This window comes from Jaculus jaculus, chromosome 5, assembly GCF_020740685.1.
Source record: "Jaculus jaculus isolate mJacJac1 chromosome 5, mJacJac1.mat.Y.cur, whole genome shotgun sequence".
NCBI lineage: Eukaryota > Metazoa > Chordata > Mammalia > Rodentia > Dipodidae > Jaculus > Jaculus jaculus.
This window is the reverse complement of record NC_059106.1, coordinates 49,850,057-49,875,667: the sequence shown is the minus strand read 5'-3', so window position 1 is coordinate 49,875,667 and position 25,611 is coordinate 49,850,057. Positions and strand designations below refer to the sequence as shown.

The window sequence follows — 25,611 nt, the reverse complement described above, 5'->3', positions numbered from 1 at the left end:
AAGTGGAGAAAGGTGGCGAGACCACCGGCAGGAGAAGGCGGAGATATGCAAAGTGCTCGGCGGGAGCGTCCGGCGACCCCAAGCCTCTGTCCCACCCGCCTCGCCCACAGCCGGGATGCCGAGTCCCTCCCTGTTTCCATGGCGACGGAGGCCGCCCCTCCGCAAGGCCCCATCCTCTTTACGAGGCGCAGAGCCGGCTTCTCCCCCGCGGGGAGGAGACTCGAGGCCCCTCCATAAACCGCACGCGGCGACCCTCAAAGGCGACACCTGCGGGGTCGGAAGCCGGGCGGCCGGGTGCGAGACGGGGGCGGGGCGGCTGCCGGGAGGACGCCCGCTCGCGGTCCCCGTCCCCCTCCCCCAGCGCCTCCCGCCCGGGGGACCCTCAGCTCACCCGAGAATGGGGCACCCCCGGCTGAGCCCCCCGCCTCTCTCGGCGGCCGAGGAGCGCTTTCCCGGCCCCGGCCTCCTCTCCGCCACGTGGCCCTGCGTCGCTCGGCGGAGGCGGTTGGCTCCAGCATTTTCCTTCTCGCTGCGCGTTTGCGGCCGCCTGGCTCGGGATCCTCCGCAGCCCCAGGGCAGAGGAGAGCGTGCTCGCGAGGGAAGAAGGGTGCGGAGGCATGGACTTCCAGGATGGTTTAAGGAATCTGGAAATAAGAAGGGGGTGTTGTTGCTTTTTCTTGGGGGACGGGACATTTTCTTCATTTATCCAGACCGACCTGGGTCTCATCCTCCTGCCTTCATCACCCTAGTGCTGAGATTACAGGCCTGCGTCAGCAAGCCCATGGTTTTGTTTAGATTTTTTTAATTTTTAATTGTTTTTTTTTGGGGGGGGCAGTTTCATTCTGTAGCCTAGGCTGAGCTGGACATTCCTATACAGCCCAGCCTGGCTTCAAATTCATGACAATTCTATTGCTGCAGTCTCCCTGGCTTATGTATGTATGTATGTATGTATGTATGTATGTGTGTATGTATATGTATATTTGTGTGTGTGTGTATATATATATATATATTTTGCTGGGGAGAATGCTTTTTTTTCTTTTTAATTTTTATTAGCATTTTCCATGATTATAAAAAAAATCCCATGGTAATTCCCTCCCTCCCCCCACACTTTCCCCTTTGAAATTCCATTCTCCATCATATTACCTCCCCATGTCAATCATTGTACCTACAGATATACAATACCAACCTATTAAATACCCTCCTCCCTTCCTGTCTCTTATTATGTATATATTTTTGAAGAGGCCATTAATGGATAGGGTGAGAAGTGTAACCAGCACACAGTAAACGGGACATTCCTCCCACCCTAGAAGGCTTTCACACGTGGTCCTCACACAGGAAGGCGACCTCTGGCTCCTGTACTCAAGATGGGATTCAGCACAGCTGGTATTGCCGGTCACAGACACCAAAAGACATATATACCCCTGCACAATGCCTGCTGAGGGAAACTTCAGATGTCCTTGCCAGGTACCATGTGAATGGTGCCAAGAGTTGACAAGTGGCTTATAACATGATGGATGGGTTGGTGGACAGATGGATGGATGGGCTGGGGGGCAGACAAACAGATGAGCAACCAGGAGGTGACTACCTGGCAGGGCAGGGCTGTCTGGAAGTGATGGATGGGACACAGAGGGCGTTGAGAGGAATGGGGCCCCATGGGGGAGATAAGAAGGATGGATGGATGGACAGACAGACTGACAGATGAGGGAGACTGATGAGAAGATGGGGTGCAGATTGATGGGGCTCTGAAGGAGTGATGAGAGAGCCTGCTGAGGAAGGGATCCCGTTGTTCTTGCTTGGCGGCCGGGGGAGGGGGTGGTTGAGGGGATGCACAAGTGCAGGACTGGGCCTGATGAGGAAGATCTGTAGACAGACAGATGAGCGCAGACCGGATGGGTGGAAGGGACAGGAAAGGAGTGAGTAGGATCGTCCAGGGACTAGCTGGTGGAGATGGATGGACGGATGAGGGGAAATGGAACAAGGATGAAGGACAAAGATGGGGTGGAGAATGAGCCTGGGTTCTGACTCAAAGTGGTTCCCCAGAAGCCCCAGGGACTAGGGAAGTGTGCTGTTTCAGGATTGTTTTGTTGGGCACACACACGAGTGTACGTGGACAGGGGTGTGTGAGCGTGTGTTACACAGGCATGCGAGGGCACACGTGTGGTTAGGGACACGGCACTTCCAACATGTAAGTAGACTTGTACAGGTACTTACTGGCCTGGGGGTGAGTGGGGGAATAAGGACCGACTGTGGGGTCCCATTTCTCTCAGGGCCGGGCGTAGGCTGAGTGTGATTATCTGGAGGTTGGCAGGAAGTTTGGGGCAAGTTGCCTGGTGATGGGAGCCCTATTTGCTAAGGAGGGGGAGGAGCTAGAGGCAGATTTGGGGGTTTTCAAGAGGTAGCACCCCCATAGTACAGCATCTTCTACCCCTTCATCCCATCCCCCTCCTGACAGCAGAAAAGCTGTCAAGACTTAGGGAGAAGATGACACCTGCCAGGTCCTATGCCAGCCAAGGGCTCCCAAATATGGTGTCAGTGATAAAAATAATCACAGCTGTCGTTTACAGAGTACCTGCCATGTGCCAGGCATTGTGCCAACCTTTTCACACATTTGTATCTCCCCCCCCCCGCCCCGCAAGGTGGCTATTGTATTATTTTTGTCCCCATGTAAGTGAGGGAAACAAGCTCAGAGCTGTGAAGCATCTCACCTCATAATGAGTGCATGAGTGGTGGCTTTGGAAACCAGGGTTGAGTGTCACCCTGGCCAGCCATGGTCCAGCCTCCTCCCGTTTTCCAGGGAACACTGGATGTCAGGAGAAGCACGAGGCTAGAGAGCAGTCATAGAAGATTGGGAGGCCTTGGGGTTGCCGAGTTGCAACAGGGTGGTAGGATGGAATAAATTTACTTTGATCTTGGTATTCCCACTGATGTATTCTGAACAGATTCCTTCACCTGTGTGAGCCTCAGTTTCCTTGTACATAAAGTGGAATGCATGCCACTCACAGGGCTGTGATGAGGATGAAATAGAGAACATAGGAAAATCAACTGTCATGGAAGGCCTCCAGGCAAGAGCAAAGGATTCTGGGTCTTGGGTAAGGACCCTTCCTGGAGACCCCTTTGCCTTAACTCTGCGCTGCAGCAGTGGGGACTCCCCCAGTACATGTTAACCTCTGACGCCTGGCAGCCTGGGACCAGGCTCTGCCCTTGGCATCCTGCACTGTCCTCACACCTCTGAGCGAGTGAGCTACCATCTTAGCAAAGGGGAAAGTGAGAAGAAAGAGGTAACTAGCCTGGTCACATGTCACAAGGAAGGGGGCAGGGAGTACAGAGTGGAGTGTGGTTACGTTAAATAGGCTGGTCAGAAAAAAGTGTCCTAGGTTAGCTGAAACCAAATGGCTCTAAAGGAGGTCAGGGTGAGTTGGTCATGAAAATTGAGGGGCGGAGGTGAGGGGGGGCGGGGGCGGGGGAAGGAATGGCAAAAGCGCTGAGCCAGGATCTCAGGATTTTTGGATTGCAAATTTGCTTGTTTTAAAACCTGTGACTAAGCCCCTTCCTTGGAGCTGACAGCAGGGACAGAGAGATAATTAACTGAGGAGGTCAGAACACAAAGAACCTAGGGTCAGGAGATCAGGGTTCTAGTCTCTACATTGGCCAAATGGCCTTCAGCAGATCCCCCGCTTCTGTGGACAGTTCTGCTATGTAAAAGACCAACGTAGACTCACTGCCTGCTAGCCACACAAGGTGGAGGGGAGTGGGCTGTGGAGGGTGGGTTTCAGAGAGACTTCTGACCTTTCAGGCTCCTAGTCTTGAGCAAGTGAGTCCAGTCCTCAGTATGTTCACCTGTAGAATGGGGACAGAATTCCCTCTTCTCAGACAGAGGCTACAGTGTGTTTGGCAGAGCTGGGCACATAGGCTCAAGTGTATATAGTATGTGTGGCATGTGTGTGTGATGCATACATGTTTGCATGTGCACACTTGTGTGCCCTGTGAGCTCTTTTGCCTTATTTCCTTGAGATAGTTTCTCAACAAACTTGGAGCTCACCGGGGCATGGTGGCACAGCCGTTTAATCCCAGCACTTGGGAGGCAGAGGTAGGAGGATCGCCGTGAGTTCAAGGCCACTCTGAGACTATGTAGTGAATTCCAGTTCAGCCTGGACTACCTCGAAAAACAAAAACAAAACAAAACAGAACAAACTTGGAGCTCATACCATTTTTCAATTATACTGGCTGCCCAGTGAGCCCCAAAGATCATCCTCCTCAAAGATCATCCTATCTCCGCCTGCCCTCCTCGCTGGGGTTACAGGTATGTGTGGGTGGTGGCGACTGAACTGCTTATCCCTGTCAACAAGCATTCTTACGCACTGAGATATCACCTCCTTATTCTTGTCTTTTTTGGTTTTCTGAGGTAGCGTCTCTCTCTAGCCCAGGCTGACCTGGAATTCACTATATAGTCTAAGGCCGTCCTTGAATTCAGCCATCCTCCTATCTCTGCCTCCCAGGTGCTAGGACTAAAGGCCTGCACCACCACCATGCCCAGCTTTTTTATATCATTTGATTTTTTTGAGACAGAGTCTCATGTAGCTGGTCTCAAACTCACTATGTATTGAAGATGATCTTCAATTCCCGATCCATTTGAAGACACCTCCTAAATGCTGGGATTACAGTTAAGTCCCACCACGCCTGGCTGCTGCTTTTTAAGATAGGGTCCCAATGGGTTGCCCAAGCTGGGGGCAATCCTTTGGCCTCCACCTCCCTAATGCTGGGGGTCACAGGCGGGAGCCACCACGCCTGACTGGCGCTGCTTTTTCAAATACCTGGCTGCACACCGGCTCTCACCCGGAGGAGAAAGGCCGGTGCTGTGGGTGGACAGGGTAGGAAGGGAAGGCCCTGAGATCTAAGCCCAGTGGGAAGGGGAGGAGGAGGTGGCCGGATGCGGGAGGAAGGGAAGGTCGAGCGGAATGAAGGGCACCGCCTGGAGCCCCTGCAGCAGGAGGAGGCTGCGAATCCGGGCAGCGGGAAGGGGGCGGAAGGCACCCCGCGACCCTGGGGGCGGGGCTCGACGGCGGAAGCCCCGCCCCTCGCTCAGAGAAGGCCCCGCCCCCAGGCCCTGCGGGCAGGATTTGTGAAGAACCCACTTCAAAGAGTCCCAGGAAGCGCTTAGCAAAACCCAGAGGAAGCGGCGCAGCCTCTAATCCAGCTCTGGGGGTGGGGGAAGCCCCGCAATTACCAAGGGGTTTCCTCCTGCACAGCCCCCCTTCAAAATCCAAGAGCTACCACCTGAGTCCCCCACCCTCACCACCTCAAGCCTTTGCATCGAGGGGGACTGGGGAGTGCTATGCTCAGTAAACCTTTTATCCCCTGCAAGTTCACCCCAGGCCTCACCTGCCAGGCTGAACAACTAGTTTCCCTTTGTGGCTTGCACTTGGGGAAATATGCTGTTTTGAGGAAGACTGGCTCTAGGACCACATTTGCTGAGCATCTACTGGATGCCAGGCGCCACTGAGGCGGGAAAGACGGAGTCAGCTGAGCTCCGGTCCCTCCAGCAGCTCCCTGCCTAAGTACATCATGAGGGCGGGGTCCATTCCACTGTGGAACCGTTTATTTGCCCTGGGGGAGCCCAGTCAGCTTTTTAGAAGTGACTTGATTGTAGAGGTAGGAATAGCTGAGACTTAAGGTGCATTTACTGTGGGACTACTTGATGACAAGGGCATTAGCTGTTTGATCTCATGTAATCCTAGCAGCTGCCTTGGAGGATGGAAGCTGTTATTAAACCCATTTTACAGACTACACAGCTAAGGTCACATAGATGCTATGGCCAGGATCAAGATTGGCTGGGCCCACCATCCTTCTATCCATTTTTCATCCCTCCTCCCTCCCTGGATCCATCCTTCTTCCACCCATCTCTCCCTCCTCGAATCCATCCATCCATCTCTCCCTTCCCTACGTCTTTCTATCCCTCCCTCCTGCATCCATTCAGCCAGCATTTTCTCACCAACTCTGTCTTGAGTGACCTTTGCGCTCTAGAGCTCCGTTCTACTGGGCTCCATCAAAGTAAGTCTAAAGGAATGTGTAGACTGCTACCCAGATCCAGAAGGCACTTAGAGAGAGGGCACAGCTTGGACGGCAGTATGCAGGCACGAATGTCCATGTGTACCCAGATGTAATGGCTTGTGCCTATAATCCCAGCACTAGGGAGGCTGAGGCAGGAAAATCAAGAGTTCAAAGCCTGTTTGGGAAACTTAGGGAGGCATCATCTTGAAAATAAAAAGTGTGGACACACACACACAGAAGGAAGGAAACTGATCAGAATGTTACCATCACAGGTGAGCGTCTAGGGAGTGACTCCTGTACACAGCACGCTCACTGCTCGTTCTGTTGGTGCTAGCCATACAGAACAAGCCAAGGCCCAGGAATCTGAGAAAGACTTCTGTTGGCTGAGCCCAGGGTCCTGGGTCCTGTGGGGGCTCAGGGGCTCAGGAGAGGGCTGATCCCTGAGGGTCCACTGTAGAGTCAGACTGGGCTGGAAGTCTTAGCTGTACAGAACAGGCACATCATTCCTGCGGGGGACCGTGGGTTCTGTGGAATTCAGACAGTGTCAGAGAGGTCCCTGTGAGGCTGTGTGCTGGGTCCAGACTGTCTAAGATGCCAGGTCTAACTTTCTTTTCTTTTCTTTTTGCCTGCTTGCTTGCTTGCTTGCCTGCCTGCCTGCCTGCCTCCTTCCTTCCTTCCTTCCTTCCTTCCTTCCTTCCTTCCTTCCTTCCTTCCTTCCTTCCTTTCTTTCTTTCTTTCTTTCTTTCTTTCTTTCTTTCTTTCTTTCTTTCTTTCTTTTGAGACAGGGTCTCACACTAGTCCAGGCTGACCTGAAATTTATTCGACAGCCAGGCTGGCCTTGAACTCATAGATATCCTCCTACCTTATCCTGCCAAATGCTGGGATTATAGGTGTGAGTCACCATGCCTGGCTTACTTCATCTTTTATTTTCTGTCCTGTACCATGGAGACAATAACAGTGTTCACCTTATGGTGGGTAGTGAAAATAAAGGGTCACAGTATAGGCAAAGTGCCTAGAACTGGGCCTAGCATAGAGTCAGCCCTTTCTAAGTGGTTAACTATAGTTGTCCTGTGTGGTCATATCTGACTGTTGATCAAAGGCAGGTGAAGGTCAAAGCTGGGATGTGAGGGCTGGAAAGATGGCTCAGTGGTTAAGGCACTGGCCTACAAAGCTTAAGGACCCATGTTCGATTCTCCAGATCCCACATAACCCAGACACACAATGTGGCATAAGCGTACAAGATTGCACATGCACACAAGGTAGTGCATGTATTTGGAGTTCATTTGCAGTGGCTAGAGGCTCTGCTGCGCCAATTCTCTCTCTCTCGCTCTTGCTCTCTTGCATTAAAAAAAAGGTGGGGGGAGTCTATTGGGCTTGCCTCAAAAAAAAAAAAAAAAAAAAAAAGCTGGGGTATGAAACCAAGGCACCAACTGGGTGGTTGGCTGGTGTCCAGTCCCTTCTTTAATTCTAGCAATGGCAGGCACCTGAGCAGGCTGGGGAGGCAGACACATACATCACACACACTCAGGTTTCACCTGCTTGTCCTAAAAGCCTTGCCTGCTGCAGTGGCACTTAGGCCCCGAGGGCTCCTTGGTGCCTTTATGGGGTAATTCCATCTTCATTAGAGCCGATAATGCCACAGTAAATACCACGTTCCAGGACCGCTTTATGAGAGTCGCTGGAGAACTTTCCCACTTAGCATCCAGTCACCTAGAGCTGGGTAGGAGAGAGAAGGGTGTGCCAACAGGTGGGTGACTAAAGGCCAGAGAGCTGCTCCCTCATCTACCATCCTGCCATCTTACATGCCACCCTTTCCCACTACGTCCCCTGCTCTTACCACATGCTATCCAGGAAGGACCTAGGTCTGTGCTCACTCAACAACAACACCAACTCTAGAACATACTGCAGAGTGCAGGACCCCCCTCCCCCGACATTGGGGCCTGCCTGGACCTCGCACACAGAGTGGGGAGAGTCCTCAGGGTTATGCCTGAAACCCATACATGCCACACAGAGGTTCAACCCTTGTGACATGCAGAGACTCAGCACAGTGCAGAACTGGGCAAGCCCTAATTCACTCCTGAGTTCATTCCCTCAGCAAAGGTTTCCTGCTGAATATCCGTGAGGTACTGTCTTTTTTCTACAAATAGCCTTGCCCTCCTGTGTGTGTGTGTGTGTGTGTGTACATACATATGTATGTATGCATATATATGTATGTATATATATATATATGTTTGTTTGTTTGTTTGTTTGTTTGTTTGTTTGTTTTGAGGTAGGGTTTTACTCTAGCCCAGGCTGACCTGGGATTCACTATGTAGTCTCAGGATGGCCTCGAACTCGTGGTGATCCCCTACCTCTGCCTCCCAAGTGCTGGAATTAAAGGTATGTACCACCATGCCCAGCATGTATATATATGTGTATATATATATATATATATATACATACATATATATATATGCATACATATATATATATATATACATTTTATTTATTTATAATTTTATTTATTTATAAGTAGAGAGAGAGAAGAGAGGTAGACACAGAGAATGGGTGCCCCAGGGCCTCCAGACACTGCACAGGAACTCCTGATGCATGTGCTTCTTTGTGTGTCTGGCTTTAAGTGGGCACTGAGGAATCAAACCCAGGTCCTTAGGCCTTGCAGGCAAGAGCCTTAACTGCTGAGCCATTTCCCCAGCCCTCAGAGTATATTTTCAAGTGCCATAACCAATATTACAGAGCCTATTAATGGTATGCCACATGTGTATACAAATAATCTTACATACAATTCACAGGGCTGGGCATATTGGCCCATATACTTGGGAGGTAGAGGCAGGTGGATCACAGGAAATCTTATACAAACCTTACCTTAGTATGTCCAACACACCATGTATTTGCCCATATTTATAGTACATGCATGCACACGTGCGCACACACACACACACACACACACACACGACCATCACAGTACCCCAACGCACCACATGTCCTGCTTTCCCCCCCCCCCCATGTAACTTCCTCTTGCCGAACTGCCTGTAGCAGTAATAACAGTTGAGACTTGACTAGTGCTTTCTGAATCCCAGACTATGTGGTTTACATGCATGGCCTTATTTGATCTTCACAGTAGCCCTCTCAAGTTTCCAGTCTTCCCAAATGGAGGCTCAGAGCAGCGAAATGACTTGTCCAAAACTGCATCAACAGCTGACTCTGCAGCCTCTGTTCTCAACCACTGCGAAGTATGGCCTAGCCATGCCCATGGGCGCCCACAAATCCTCTCGTGGCCCCACACACTTGTATACACATTAGCACTTGCACTGACACACACAGAGCCACACTCAATTTTATGTGTGTTATACTCATAAATTCTCACCACACACACATACTCACACACTAGCACACTCAATGCTTGTGCGTACCTTTAATCTCACATAAGGGCACCTATAAGGTCTCTTGGGCACTTACACACTCAGAAATTCTCAGAAGACCAAGGCTCCTCTCCCATCATCCTGATCAAAGACTTTAATTAACCCCAACACCTGTAATTAACCCTTCCTCTCCCCCCTCCATGGGAGATGTCTGGACCCGCTTCTCAAGGGCAGGCGCCAAGGCCAAGATGTCCGCATCTGGAGGAGAAGACCTGAGTAGTGTGGTGTAGCTGGGGGACTTGGGGAGAGTCAGAGAGAAGGAAGTGGGCAGAACCCAGGCTTGTTATAGCTGTTCCTTCAGCACTGTGCTGGCCAAATGGTAATTGGGCAACAGGCAGCCGTGGGTGGCTGGGCTACTCCTGAGAGTTCATTTTCCGTTTGTTTGTTTTACTAACCCTAGCCTGATAACTCAGGTCTGAGGAACGTGGAGTGAGAGGTCCCTTGAAGGGATTGGTGGGAGGCAGGCACCCTCCAGAGTGTCAAAACATACCAGCTCATTCTGCGAGGCTGGAGTCAGAGAGCAGGGTTTTCAGAGGCAGGGGAGAGGGACCCGTGTGGGTGTTTGCTGGGGTTTCCACATGGAACAGTGGTTGAAGCCGAGCTCACCCATAGCTGGGTGTGGTGGCACATGGCTTGAATCCCAGCACTGAGATGGCTGAGGTTGGAAGATCAACTTGAGTTCAAGGTCTGGTTAGAGTGAGACCCTAAAAGTAAAAAGTACAAAGATGCTGGGCGTGGTGGCACACGTCTTTAATCCCAGTACTAGGGAGGCAGAGGTAGGAGGATTGCTTTGAGTTCAAGACAACCCTGAGACTACATAGTGAATTCCAGGTCAGCCTGGGCTATAGTGAGATCCTACCTCAAAAAACCACACACACACACATATACACAAAAGAGTGCGCCCAGATAGAGTCAAATCCTCCTTTTACTACCTGCAAGTTTGCAGGTTTTGAGCATATCCTATAAATACTTGGAGCCTCAGTTTCCCCCTCTGTAAAGTAGCCATGATGACACCTGCCTCCCAGGTAAGAATTAAATGAGACAATGAATGAATGTCTGAGGTGTTTCCAGAGCAGCTGCTCTCAGCAAATAGCTGGCATAGAGATTCTTGAACAGAGAACAGCTCTCTTTGACCTCATCTTGTCACACCTTTTTTAAAGTCTTATTTTCTTTTTTAAAAAAAATTGTATTTATTTATTTATTTATTGGAGGGAGAGAGAGAGAGAGGGAAAGATAGAATTGGCTCAGTAGGGTCTCCAGCCAGTGCAAATGAACTCCAGGCAAATGCAATCTCTCCATCCCTGATCTCACCTTGGCATACCTTTTGGAGGTCCCTGGAATGTGTATGTGTGCATGAGAGAGAGAGAGAGAGAGAGAGAGAGAGAGAGAGAGAGAGAGAGAGATAAAGAGAAAGAGAGATTGATTTCAGGACTCCTCTCCCTGGTCTGTTTCTAGGGAGCCATTTACTTATTACTAGGACCTCCAACTCATTTTCTCCCTGCTTTGAGTCCAACGTCCTAGGGGCAAAGGTCGAGAGTGAGGATGGCTCAGTGTAGATTCGTCCCTACATTTGGATTGCGGATCCCCAACTCAGTGATCCCCAGGGGCTAACGCGTGGAGGCGCTGGCGCTTTGAGGAGCGCAAACACCGCGGGGCCTGGGGCGAGGGGTGTCAGGGGGTGCCGAAGTCCCCAAAGTCCTCTCCAAACCCCCCAGGACTTCCCCTTCCCTCAGGTCGAGGTGCCAGCCCGGCCCCTTTAAAAGACATTCCTGAGGGCGTGGTTTCGGTGACGTCAGCGCGGGACATGAATGAACAGGAGCGGGTTCTCACCCAACTTCCATTAAGGACTCCGGGCAGGAGGAGTGCTGGTTGTGCTCGGCGGCGGGCCGGAGCGGGACCCCGAGACCGGCGTGCGTGCGTGCGGGCGGGCGTGCGTGCGGGCCGGAGCCGGGCACCGGGGTCGGGCGGTCGGCGAGGAGCGCGGCATGGAGCGCGGTGCAGCCCGCGCCTGGCTCGCGCTGCTGTGGGGCTGCGCGCTGGCCGTGGCCGCGGCCGCGCAGGGGAAGGAAGGTGAGTGTCCGCGCGGTGGCTGCACCCGAGCCCGGCGCCCCGGTCGCGGGATCTCGCGTCTCCGGCAGCCTCGCGCGTCTCCAAGGGCGCAACTTTGGAAACTCATTCTGTGGCCGCTCAGTCTCGGGCCCTGGGGTCTGCAGGGCGCGGGGGCGGCGGCTGGGACGAGCCTGGGACTCTCTCCTCCCGGATGATGGGGACCACCAAGGGGTTTTTGGCTGGGGCACACGGAGCTCCGAGGCCCCGGGAAAGGAGACGCGCCACGAGGTGGCATCCAGGCGGCGGCTTTGGGAACGCGAGTCGGCGCGGGGCGCAGGGTCCCTTGGAGAAAGGAGGGTTGTCCGGGCGGGCTTGCCGAGCGATCGGCTTCTTCAGGCCTAAGTTCACTTAATTCACTCGTCCCAGTTTTGCAGAGAAGACTTTTTGGTGGAGGTCTCACTTTTGGGGGGGAAGAGGCCTCTCAGTGGTGGGAGAGGAGACCCCCGCCGAAGCTCCTGCTAGAGGTTTTCTTTGCGCCCCTCTTTGCCCGGGGCTGAGTTTGGGGGGGGGCGGTTAGGGTCCGTCCTTGCCACACACACGCCCTTCCCTCCTTCCCAGGCCGTACTCCAAGGATCGAGGGACAGGTTAGGGGCCAGGAGCAGGACAGGAAGTCCCAAAGTCAAGTGTACTGAGCAAGGGGTGACTCAGAACGAGGAAATGCAGCAGGTGGGGGTGCGGCCTCCCGAGGTGTGGAGCCGTCACCTCCTGGCCACCGGGAGCCGGGGCACCTGGGGGTGGGGGCCTGAATCATCGGCCCCCGCCCAAGCCTTCCAGGAGACACGTTGGGTGAGGGGCCCCGCAGACTTTGACCAGGATAGGGCAGTGTGTGGATGGTGACGTTGGTCCCTCGGCTAGGGTCGCAGAGAGGATGGGGTGGGGGGGCGGCTCCTGCCCTTGGCCGAGGACTTTCCTGTCCACCAGCCCAAGCGGCTTCCGTTTCCCACAGCGAGAGAGCAACTTTTTCCTTTGCCTGCCTGCGCAGAACGTGACTCCCGCGGGCTCCACCAGGGGGAAGCGCCGAGGAGACCCTGGTGGGTCAGAAGTTGGTTTAAACTTTCCCTCCCCGCTCTTAGCCCCCCACCCCCAGGTGTCTTCACCGGACTTGGAAATTCAGCCCTTCCATGTTGGGAGAATATAATGCCAGAATGGAGTTCTTGGAGAGGGCGGGTACCCTATCCCTGGGACAGACCATTCTCTAGGTCCCACCTGGGAGCACTGGTTGCCAAAGTATATGCCAGGCAGAGATTTCTGCGACCCTAAGTGTCCTCCCTGTTCCACCTTCTTGGTCCCCCCCCCTCCTGGGAACTGTGGCTGGAAAGAAGGGCAGGACAGCTGGGATGGCTATGACCCTCTCCCTGGGACCCTCTCCCTGGGCTACCGCTGGTTGGGGTTGGGGCTTAGGCTAAGCTTCCGCCTTGTGGCGCCTCTGGACCCTAGGTGCCAGAGAAGCCTGGCGCATCTGTCTCCCTCTCCTTGGCCTCTGTGATTAGCCATGGGATGGAAGAGGGAAGGGCTGCAACTTGTCCTGGGATGGTGGAAAATTCTTCCCTAGAGACCCCCCAGGAGTGCCTCCCTAGCCACTGGGCCTGTGGGGGGGCCCTGGGATTCAGACAACATGGTGGTGGGAGCCCCCTCCCCACCCTTCACACACACACACACACACACACACACACACACACACACACACACACACGGGTGTCCTGGGGCAGCTAGGAGGATGCATATACATATCCTCTCCCACCTTGACCCAGCTCCTCTATTGCCTCTTCCTTTCTTGCTCCGACCCAAGGGAGTCTCTTAGGTCCTCAACAGCCACACTAGATCTGCAAATTACAAATGAGGAGGCTGAGGGAGGGAGTCCTGACTCTGACCTGAGTCAGCTGCCAGGGCTGCTGGCCATGAATGAGGGGCTGGGTGCCCCTGGAGAGCACTGGGCTTCTCGGCTCTATCTGTCCTCCTGCCCCTTCCAAGTTTGCATGGGAGTTTAAGGTCTAACCCCGTTCTTGGATGTAAGCTGATCTTGAGTAAAGAAGGGGGAGGTGGCAGGGCAGGGCAGTGGGGGAGAAGGGGGAGATGCCATATTGTGGGAAAATCAGACCACAATAGTGACATAGTGGCAAAAAATATTCCCCTCCTCAAGGTGTGGAAGGTGGAGGGGCTGAGGTCTTAAAGGAGGGTGCCTCATTTAGGACAACCTTTTGGTGAAGCCAGAGAGGGAGACATGCTGAGGGGTTCCAAGTTCTCCCCTTCCAACAAACTGAAACCTTTTGATTGGAGGAGCCCAGAGCACAGCAGGGCAGAGGGACAGCTGGGCTCCCCCGTTCCTGGTGGTTGGTTTTAGGGAATTTCCATGGGAGGGGGCTGTGGCTGGCAGCCCCTGGGGAGGCGCCTTCCTGCGTGAAGCCTTCTTTTCTTCTCAGATTGAGCCTGGTGATAGTTCTAGAGTCAGGCCTAGGCTGGAGGGGGAAAGAGCTCCTGTCAGGTTAACCCTTCAGAAACCCTCCCTGAGAGGCACAGCCCAAAGCTTCCAGGCAAACTGCCTCTGTGTGTGTGTGTGTGTGTGTCTGTGTGTGTGTGTGTGTGTGTGTGTGAGAGAGAGAGAGAGAGAGAGAGAGAGAGAGAGAGAGGAGCATTCACCTTCCTCCTCGCCACTCAGCTGGAGTTAGGAACCCTCAGATTCCTTCCTTTGTAGCTGGAACATTCCACTTGATAGTGGGGTTAGCAGTGAGTTTTCCAAGCTGGGGCTTTGGGCATGTCTGAACAAATCCTTGTCCCTCCCCCTCCCCCTTGTCATCTTCCCTGACCCACAGCCTCTGCCACCCGCCATGGGACCCGTGCCACATCGGATTTCCTCTTCCTTCTCTGGGCTACCAGACCCTTCCTAGAGAAATGTGGCCCTGGACTGGGAGGCAGTGCCGCACACCAGGCCTCTGAGCCTTCACCAAGGCTATCTAATCTCAGGAAAGAGTTTCATTGTTCATTTTTTTCCCCCCACTAATACTAGGAATTGAACCCAGAATCTTGTACAGGCTAAGTATACACTTTCCTATTGAATTATATACCCTGATCCTAGACTGCCATCCTGATTGTGACCCCTCTTCTATTCCTGGAACTCCAGGATGCCTTAATTTCCCCTTGGAGCCATTCTTCTAGGCCCTGGCTTGGAGGAGTGATGCTTGTTGGGGTCCCGTACTCCTCAAAACCTCAATTTCCCCAGTCTCCTTTGCCATCTAGAGAGAGTGGCTTTTACTGAGCACTACCTACCCTTTTCCTGGAAATGGAAGAGAGATAGGGCCTTAGGTGTTGGCTGCAGCTGTGGAGCTTGGCAGAGAAGCAGGGGCAGCCCATGGATTGTACCCGAGGGCACAGCCAGTTCAAGGGAAGCCCCTGGCAGGGTATCCCTCTGCTCAGCTCCTGGTCCTTCTTGAAGAGATAGTGTGGTCCTGGCATCTGGTCCCTCTGGGCCTGAAAAGTCCCCTACCTCTATCCGTTGGGCCAGGGGCAGTGGGAGTGACTTTCCCAGGAAGGGGACTGTGCCAGCTGTGTGTACCTTTGGACCCCTCCTAGAGGCCCCTGTGGGTTCAGAGCTTTATGCTGCTTACTCTGTGGCTTTGTGGTGGGGAGGTCTGGTTTCTAGGATTCCCTTCCCCTCGAAGCTGCTACCACCTGTTCACAGCGCTTTCTTACAGAGCGCCGTGAGATGTGAGCGTACGAATCTGCCCATGTGTGTGCTGGCCGCCCGGTAGGGTCAGAAGCAGATACCTCAAGGACCACGTGTGTGAAGTGTTGCTGAGGGGCCTTGTTTGAGGAAGCAGAGGGGGGCTGTGGAGTGTCACTTAATACTTCTCCTCGCCCAAGCTATCAGCTCAGCTGCTGTCCTCCCGCTGGGCTGAGTCCTGCCCCCCACTCTGCCCAGCTGGGGTCTGACTGAGGGGGCTGTGTGGCTGGAGCTTGGGGACAGGCGGCCGGTCTGCATCCTATCCTGCTGTGTGGTTTCCACTAAGTCTCGCCTCTTCCCAGGTCAAGCTCTGCTCTAGGGCTCCTGGGTGGACACCATCTTCTCTGCTATGGTCTTTTCTCCTGGTGGTGCCCCAGCTCACCCACCCCTCTCCCATCTTTCCTGCAGTCGTCTTGTTGGACTTTGCAGCTGCGAAAGGGGAACTTGGCTGGCTCACGCATCCCTATGGCAAAGGGGTAAGTAGACCTCTGGGGCTGGCAAGGGTGGGACTGGCTGCGGAGCCCCAGAGAGTTGGAGTCTGGGGCCCGGCTCAGACCCAGCAGCTAAGCCAGGCTTCAAATTCTGCTTCTCTTACCTGGCTGAGGCAGTGGTCTAAGCCTGGGCAGGAGGGAAGGGGCCTTGAGGTGATCTAGCTTGGGGAGGCAGCCAAACTCCCAGCAGAGCAAGGAGCCTGACCCAGAAAGGCTCGTGGCCCCCCCCCCACCCCCCGCCTGCCTTTTGGGAGGGAAGGGGTTAAGGGCTCACCTGTCTTGAAGGTCTAAGCCCAGGTGAAGAGTGAAGAATAGACAAGGGATAGAGAGAGAGACATCCTTCCTGCTGGGCCTCCTTCCCTGTTCCTCCTCTCCCCCAGCTGTGTCTGTCTCTCCGTCCCGGCTGTCCGCCCTGCTTTTCTCCAGTGGGAGCTTCTCTCCAGCTGTTCTTGCTGTGATCTTGATGGAACCCTGGCTGCTGGGCCAGGTCCTTTCCTTTGGGTATGTGTGACTGCCACTGCCCTGTGACCTCAGGGGAGATGGTGCTGCTCCCTGCCTCTACAGTTTGTCTTGGGGGCCCTGAGCTGGGAAGAGAGGGATCTACAGGGGACAGCTCCCATTACTGGCCAGATCTGGGTGACTGAAGTACCTGTCTGTGGTCATAGCTCCAAAGAGGCCTGGAGTGTAGCACTGAGCAGATCTCTAGGATCCTGGAATGTCTGGCTGGGAGGCAGATGGTCTGATCTAACCTCGTTATTATTACTATTTTTTAAATGTTTTTGTTCGTTTTTATTTATTTGAGAGTGACAGATAGAAAGGCAGATAAAGAGAGAGAATGGGCATGCCAGGGCCTCCAGCCCCTGCAAATGAACTCCAGATGCATGGCTAATGTGGGTCCTAGGGAATGGAGCCTCAAACTGGGGTCCTTAGGCTTCACAGGCAAGCACTTAACTGCGAAGCCGTCCCTCCAGCCCCTAACCCCGTTATTATACAGAATGGGAAACTGAGCCCAAGGGTTATGTGAGTCTCAGCCAATGTCACATAGTGCAGGTCAGGCCTCTTCCTTCTCCCTCTGCATGTGCATTCATTCACTTTGAGCACATATTCTGCACCAGGGAAGCCTTGAGAATTCAGAGCTGAATTCCATGCAGCACCCCCCACCAGGCTCAGAGTAGAGCTGGGGGCTGGGGCAGGCGTCACCATGTGCCACGTGCTGTGGTGATTGATTAAGGGAACTTGGAGATTGTGGGCCCAGCCTGGAAAGTCTTCCCCAGGGTGGCTAGCTGAATTTTGAGGAAAGCAGGAGTTGACATATCAGTGCTGGAGACTCCCACGTGGCTGTGACATCACCCTCCCCCACCACCATGACCATCAACATGCGTGGCTCATTAGTAATGACACTATCCCATGACTCAATGCCAGCTACCTTATATGGCTGTTACCCGGTGCCAGGAACTGTGCTTAACATTTTGTAGACATTCTGTCATTTATCCTCACGGCATTCCTGTGAGGTAGAGAATCTCCTGTTGTACAAATGGGGACACTGAGGCTCAGGGAGATCAAGAGACCTGCCTGAGGTCACACAGCAACCCAGATTTCTTTATACCTTCAGTTCAGAGTGATCCAGAGGCACCCAGACATTAGGGCCAGAAAGACCAAGGGTCTGACCTTGTCTTAGCTATTTCTTTCTAGTTGCCCTTTCAGGCCCGTTTCCTCTCCGAGGCATGGGAAGATAAGAACTTCCAAGAGCTAGGCGTGGCGGTGCATACTTTAATCCCAGCACTCAGAAGATGGAGGCAGGAATTCATAGTCATCCTCAGCAACGTAGGGAACTTGAGGCCAGCTTAGTAAAAACAAAAGAAAAGAGATGGAAGGGAGGAAGGAGAGAGGAAGGGAGAGTACTCCAGCCAGTTGAGCATGGTGGCTTATTTTAATCTCAGCACTGCAGAGGCTGAGGTCAGCTTGGGCTAACATAAGTACCACACACTAACCCATTGAGCCACCAGAGCTCTGTGAAACCCTGCTTCAGAAAAAAACATGGCGGCTGGAGAGATGGCTCACCTGTTAAGGCATTTGCCTTCAGAGCCGAACGATCCAAGTTCTATTCCACAGTACCCATGTAAAGCCGGTTGCTCAGGGTGGCACACGCACCTGGAGTCTGTTGCAGAGACTGGAGGCCCTGGCATTCCCATTCTTTCTGTCTGTCTGTTTTCTATGTCTCTGCTTGCAAATAAATTTGTTTAAAATATTTTACTTATTTATTTGACAGAGAAAGAGGGAGGGAGGGGAAGAGAGAGAGAGAGAGAGAGAGAGAGAGAGAGGGAGAGAGAGAGAGAGAGAGAGAGAGAGAGAGAGAGAGAGAATGGGAGCACCAGGACCTCCAGCCACTGCAAACGAACTACAGATGCATGCGCCCCCCTTGTCCCCTTGTGCATCTGGCAAGTGTGAGTCCTGGGGAATCGAACCTGGTCCCTTTAGCTTTGCAGGCAAATGTCTTAAGTGCTAAGCCATTCCTCCACCCCATTGCAAATAAATTTTAAAAAATATTTTTAAAAAGCCAGGCATAGTGGTGCACACCTTTAATCCCAACACTTGGGAGGCAGAGGTAGGAAGATTGTCATGAGTTCAAGGCCACCCTGAGACTGTATAGTGAATTCCAGGTCAGCTTGGGCTGGAGCGAGACCCTACCTTGAAAAAGCAAAACCAGACAAACAAACAAACAAAAACCACCATGGGGCTGGGGAGACAGCTCAGTAGTTAAAGGCACTTGCTTGTAAAGCCTACTGGCCTGGGTTTAATTCCTCAGTCAGTACCCACATAAAGCATTTGTTTGCAGTGGCAAGAGACTCTGACATGTGTGCGCACACACAGGCATACATGTGTGTGAAAATAAATGTTTTTAATAAGAAAATTTGAGCCAGGTGTGGTGGCGCATGCCTTTAATCCCAGCACTCGGGAGGCAGAGGTAGGTGGATGGCCGTGAGTTCAAGGCCAGCCTGAGACTACAGAGTGAATTCCAGGTCAGCCTGAAATAGAGTGAGACCCTACCTCAAAAAACAACAACAAAAATTGAAACATTTTTATTGTTTATTTATTTGAGAGAATGGGTGCCCCAGGGCCTCTAGCTGCTGCAAACAAACTCCAGATGCATGCGCCACCTTGTACATCTGACTTTTACGTGGGTACTGGGAGGCACAAGCAAGTGCTTTTAACTGCTGAGTTATCTTTCAAACCCTAAGTAAGTAAATAAATAAATAAATAAATAAAGCCAAAACACAACAGCAACACCTCCCCCCCCTTGAGGTGTCTCCCAGGTCTTTCACTGTCACCTGGGCCTCAGTTTCTCCGGCAACTAACCCTCGCCTGTCACCCCTCACAGTGGGACCTGATGCAAAATATCATGAACGATGTGCCCATATACATGTACTCCGTGTGCAACGTGGTGTCGGGCGACCAGGACAACTGGCTCCGCACCAACTGGGTGTACCGCGAGGAGGCGGAGCGCATCTTCATCGAGCTCAAGTTCACCGTGCGCGACTGTAACAGCTTCCCCGGAGGGGCCAGCTCGTGCAAAGAAACCTTCAACCTCTACTATGCCGAGTCGGACTTGGACTATGGCACCAACTTCCAGAAGCGTCAGTTTATTAAAATCGACACCATCGCCCCCGACGAGATCACAGTCAGCAGCGACTTCGAGGCCCGCAACGTGAAGCTGAACGTGGAGGAGCGCTCGGTGGGGCCGCTCACCCGCAAGGGTTTCTACCTGGCCTTCCAGGACATTGGCGCCTGCGTGGCGCTGCTGTCCGTCCGTGTGTACTACAAGAAGTGCCCAGAGCTGCTGAAGGGCCTGGCCCGCTTTCCCGAGACCATTGCAGGCTCCGACGCACCCTCCCTGGCCACTGTGGCTGGCACCTGCGTGGACCATGCTGTGGTACCATCAGGGGGAGAAGAGCCTCGCATGCATTGTGCCGTGGATGGAGAGTGGCTGGTACCCATCGGGCAGTGTGTGTGCCAGGAGGGATATGAGAAGGTAGAAGATGCCTGTCAGGGTGAGTGTCGGTTCCTGGGGTGGCAGAGAAAAGGGTGCTGGGGTGGGAGGTCGCTATCTTGGGTCTGATTTTGCCTCTGGGGACTGTGGCATCTGGGTTGGCTGGTCCCTGCTTGGGGGAGGGGTGGGTAGGCACTGATCCAGTTTGGTGGAAGGTTCAGTTCCCTTATTCATGCCTGGGTTCCTTCCCCATGTCATGGGGAACGAATGAATTGAGAAATAGGACATTGTGGGGATTATGAACCAGTACTCTAGGAAAACAATACCTGGGTTCCGTTGCCAAGTGTACATTTAACCCGTGTGACTTTCGACAATTTCCCTCACCTCGCTGTTTCTGGGTTGCATCACCTGTAACATGTAGAGGGTCATAGTATCTGTCTTGGAGGGTGGTTGTGATAATCACATGACCTCACTCTCATAAAGGGCTTAGGTCAGTGGCTGACACATGAATGCCTGTAAATCAGTGGACCTGTTACATTTTATTCACGTTATGACTACTTCCTGCTCTGCCCCAGCTGTGAAGTCTAGTACCAGGGGTTACTTCTGGTTCTGTTAACTCACTGTGTGACCTTAGGCAACTCTCCTAACCTCTCTGGGCTTTGGCCTCACTCCTAGTTAATTTTAAGAGGCCATTGATTCTGACCCAGGGTTTCTGCAGTGGAACTGAGCAAACACTGTATTGAAGGTGTGGTGAATGGAGGCCCCTTCCTGGGGCCACAGACCTAGATCCACCACTGGACTTCTTTTTTCAGGGTAGGGTCTCGCTCTAACCCAGGCTGGCCTGGAATTCACTATGTAGTGTCAGGGTGGCCTTGAATGCACAGTGATCCTTCTACCTCTGCTGAGTGCTGGGATTAAAGGCGTGTGTCACCATGCCTGGCTCTTCATTTTTTAAATATTTGATTTTTTTTTTTTAAGCCGAGATAGAAAGAGAAACAGAATGGGCACTCCAGGGCCTCCTGCCACTGTAAATGAACTCCAGATGCACGCACCCTTTTGTGCACTTGGCTTGTGTAGGTACTGGGGAAACCACGTGGTTAGGCTCTGGAGGCAAGCAACTTAACTGCTGAGCCATATCTCTAGCCCCACCATTAGATTTATTTGAAAGAGAAAGGGGCAGATACACAGAATGGGCACACCAGGACCTCTAGCCACTGCAAAGGAACTCCAGATACAGATGCTACCTTATGCACTTGGCTTTACATGGGTACCAGGGAATCAAACCTAGGTCCTTTGGCTTTGCAGGCAAGTGCCTTAACCGCTAAGTCATCAAATCCAGTTCCCATTGGATTTTATTGATGACAGCCTGAGACAGTAAAGGGGCGCTTTCTGTAAGACTCTCTGGGAATGGGCCTGGGTATCAGCGAGCTCACATAGAGGAGGCTGCATCATGGTTGGCCAGGGCCTGAGGAAATGCACAGTGCTACAAATTTTCAGTGGATGGCTCTTGAAACGCTGCAGGGCAGGGCCTGTGTGGAATGCAGCTGACCTTTGGAAGGCCACCTATCCCCTCTCTCTGGAGCCGCTTTGCTGAGATAAGCTTGGTGTTGAGAAATTAGGGGCTAAGGCCCTGCAGGGGCAGTACCTGCTGGGTGACCCTGGGTGAGCCTCTGCTCATCTCTGTTCTTCTCATCAGGCTCTCTGTGAGTGGAGTGGTTAAAGCCACCCCCACCTGGAGTCCCCATGCGGTTTCTAGCCATGGGACCATACTCCGGGAAGGGGGTTGAAGCGCTAGGAGACCCCTGCCCTCTCCAGCCCTTCCAGGTGGATGGTCACCTTGTGCCTCCCAAGCTCAGAACCGAGCTTAATACCATCTGTAAACTCCTGGGCCAGGTGAGCGCTTCTGACCATGTGACTGGAACAGTGTCTTTTTGCCAGCCCTCCCCATCAGCGCCCTATCTGAAGCTCCCCTCTGATGAGTGAACCCCCTTCCCCACGCTGTCCCTGCCTAGATGATTTTAAATGCACACTCCTGGTTTCAGACAATGAAGCGGGTGGGGGCGGGGGGGCGGGGTGGGGGGGGAGAGGGTTGTGGGATGGACCAGTGGTCCAGAAGTCCCTCCCACATGACATCCTCACACAAGAATGTGGGGGGTGGGGGAGGAGGGGCAGCTGAAAACTTTCCACCGCAGTGATTTAGGCGGAGCAGAGATAAGTGGGGGCTGCAAGGGGAGTCTCCAGGCTTGGGACAGCTCTCTCCTCTGGCATGGGGGTCAGAGTTAGTGCAGGCTTTGTAGAAGAGCCAGGCCAGCCCCTCTTGGGGCTCAGCCTAGCAAGGTGATCTGTTCCCACCCAGACGCCTACTGCCCTGGCTTTTCTTCTTGGGATGCCCCCTCCAAAATTCCTCGCTCCACATGCCACTCAGCAGCCTTTGACCACAGCCCTGATAACAGTGACTGCAGCAGGCGAGCGGGCCCTTACCGGATGCTCTTGCGCAGGGAGCACGTCCTTTCTGTAGGGCCGGGACTAGTATTATTCCATTGAACACCAAGAAAACTGAGGCTCAGAGGGGCGAAGAGGTGTGCACAGCTGTGTCAGGGTTTGAATCCCGGCGCTCAGCAGCTCCCAGGCTGAGATGGGTCAGGAAGTGGGGCGGGAAATGACCAGGTCCTGTGGAATCCCTGACTCAGCTCTTGGCATCTAGATGAGGTCTCTGGACAGCGCCGGGATGGCAGGTCCTGGCACGGTGGGGCTGGGTGGTTAGAGGGAGGGGTGACTGGAAGGCCACTGTTAAGCTGGTTGGATGTGGAGGGGTCTTCCCTTCCTGCTTGTCCCTCTCTGGGCCACAGCCCCAGGTTTCTGTCACTGGAAGCTTCTGCTTCACAGAGTGGGTGGTGTGGTCCCTTGAGACCACTTAACACCTTGTCAGGGTCATTCCCAGAGTCAACAACCCTTTCCCTTGAGGATTCTCTTCCTAGGAAGGCCAGAGCAAGTCAGGAAATAGTTAAGTGGGCAGCGGAAGGAAGGCACCTCCCAGGTGCCGTGTGTGGACAGGTGGGCATACTGCCCAGCTGCGCTCCTATGAACTATGTCAGGAATGAGCCAGCTTCGCTCCAACCCACCCCCCAGCCCTGCCCAGGGGACAGTGGAGTCACTCAGGCTGACCGCTGTCCCCTAGGGGCTGCTTTTGTCTCAGTTTCCTGTGCTGGCATCAGACATCGGCAGCTGAGCTGGCGGGGCCCCGGCTGGCGCCTCGGCCCAGGGAGACCGAGGCCAGGTGAGCAGGTGGCCAGCGGCCTTGGCTAGAGGCTCAACCCAGCAGCTGGGAGACCAGCCCCTGGAGAGTGTCTCTTCTTTGCTCCAGTTTCATGATTACCTCTTTTGCAGGGACACCCCATTCCAAGCACCTTGTTAAACATTTCAGAATGTTAAACATTTCCCGGTGATCTGTAAAGCATTCAGAGAGGACAAAGCTGTCCCATTTTACAGATGAGGAAACTGAGGCCTAGAGAGGAAACGCTGACCAAAAGAGTAGGGACCCAGATCCAGGAGGGCCCTACACTGCCCACCGTTTCCCCTGGCACAGCCTAACCATAGCAAAGTCTTCTGTGGGCCTCCCTATCTGTAACGTGAGTGGCTCCCAGGGTCCCTGTCATCCTGTGATCAGACCCAGTGGCTAGAGGGTCCCTGCCCTGTAACCCCAGTGGCCCAGGCCTCACTCAGGGTCTTGCAGTAATAGAGAGGTTCCCCTAGATATAAGGTGACTCTGGACTGTGGTTTCTTAGGCAGGTGGCCTTGGGCAGTGTCAGGGATGGGGCTCTATGGGTTCTTAGGCCCCCCCCATATGATAGTGGGTCTTATTTCTGTGGCCTGCAGTAGCAGGGGCTCATAGTGGCATCCCCCAAACCCCTTCCTGGAGTGGCCCTACCTCTGCTCCTCAGCTTACTGGGGCTGGCCTAGGCCCTGGCAGCTCCATCAGGCAGGTTGTGGCTGTGCCCCTCCCTCGTCACCGGAGGTAAGCAGGTCCCCAGAACGGAAGGAAGGAAGGAAGGAGACGGGGAAAGCAAATAGAAGATAAAGGCTGGAGGTAGGAGAGCCCGGTGGGCGGATGGGAGAGCTTAGCTTATCTGCTAGGTGCTGGAACCTCCTTCAGATAGCTCCTGGGGCGCGTGTGAAAGGAACAAGGCTCTGGGAAAAGGGTCCCCCCTTTCTGCAGGTACCACAGGGCCTGCTGGGGTGCTCCCCTCAATAGTTAGGTCGCCCTAACCTCTCCATCAGGGCGCACACACAAAGTCCAGGTCCCACGTGCTCAGCTGAAGTGGTGGCCATGACTTGGGGAGGTGATTGGCTCTAAGTGAATTGCTATCACAATTGACCCAACCTCTTGACCTCACGACCTGGCTGCCAGCAGCTGGGGAGGTGGCTGGGCCCTGGGGGAGGGACTTTGCCAGGGGCTGGACTTGCACCATCCAGAGGGCGTCTGTCCCTGAGTCACCCTGTGCTGCCACCTGAGGGGCAGGCATTGGGAACTGGAAAAACCGGGGTAGAGTCCTAACCGTGCCCCAGTTGGAGTGGCCCGGGCCTGCCAAGAAAATTGGGACTAGAGATGTGTTCCACAGGTGTGCCCCAGGTATGCCAAAGCTGGGTTCTTGTGCCAGCCAGGTGGGTGTCCAAGTGGATAGTGTCCCTGAACAGCGCTCATTGTGACCCTCAGCATGTCTGAATGTTCTTCCATTCATTTTCTCCATCCATTCAAGAACAGTTGGCCAAGCCCTACTTCCTGTGCGCGGGGAGGGGAGGTTGTGGGGGGGGGGTCCCACAGGCACAAGATAGACCAGGCTCCATTCCTGCTCCCCTGCAGCTGTCAGTCAGAGAGAGGATCCTCGTATGTGCACAAATCATTTCAAATGAGGCTTAAAAGCTAGGCTGTGAATTTCCCTGGAGCTGAAAAGATGTTAATCTGCCACACCATCACATCCCAGTTCCCAGTGTTCTGCCAGACACGTAGGACGTGCTCATTTCTGTTTGGTAAACATGAACTTGGGTAATAGATACCCTAATAGGGCAACAGGGGTCCAGGAATTGAACTATGGAGAAGTTTAAGCTGGATATTGAAAGACACATAGGAGTTTGCTGGTTGACTAGGGGACAGTGAGGCATATGGTATTGCGGGTGTGTTTGTGTGGGTGAGACCCGTTCCCACTTGTTTGCTGAGGATAACAAGAAATCCAAGCAGGTTGGAGGGTCCTGGTGGTCCTCCTTGTAATCCTGGGATCCCTGGGGCGCGCTGGTGCTCTGTGGTTGGAGGAGGGGTAGCACGGTCTCCCGGCAGGCAAGTGCATGCCCAGTGGGCGCCGCCTCTCTGTGTTATCTGGCATATCCGCAGCGGAAATCTCTCCAAATTCCCTCTTTCCTGCCTGCAAGCAGAGAGGCCACCCCCAGGCGCTTGGGCCAGAGAATGGAACCCATCTCTTCCCCCACTTCCTCTCCAGGCACAGGGTGGTGTGGGAAGAAGGGGTGAGTGTGGGCTGGCAGGTACCTCAGGCCTTCGCAGCCCCCCTCTGCAGTCTGAGTGCCCGTGCTGCAAAGAGGTGATGGTGGTTTAAGGGCTGGAGTCCCCCAGTTCCTCTGGGCCCCAGACAGCTGGCATTTACCCACAGGCAGATGCCTCTGGGAACAAGTTCAGGCATTTTGGGTGATCAAAATCTGGGATCAGCCAGGCCTGGAATTCTGGAAACTGATTTTTGGGTGAAGATTGGGGTAAGAAGAGTGCTATTTTTATATGTATGTAATAGGAGTAAGACCAGAGGCACATGGTGTTCCAAAACTCATCAGGAG

At 53.6% G+C, this 25,611-nt stretch overlaps 1 protein-coding gene across 1 annotated transcript in view; it reads left to right on the top strand.

The window, feature by feature from the left end:
- The first annotated feature begins 11,452 nt into the window (after positions 1-11,452).
- The window catches only part of Epha2 (EPH receptor A2), a 30,175-nt gene continuing 16,016 nt past the window's right edge, over positions 11,453-25,611 (top strand). The window contains exons 1-3 of the mRNA XM_012948540.2: positions 11,453-11,537; positions 15,703-15,770; positions 19,165-19,834. Coding sequence (XP_012803994.1) covers positions 11,453-11,537; positions 15,703-15,770; positions 19,165-19,834 — 823 coding nt within the window. The remainder of the gene's footprint in view (positions 11,538-15,702; positions 15,771-19,164; positions 19,835-25,611) is intronic.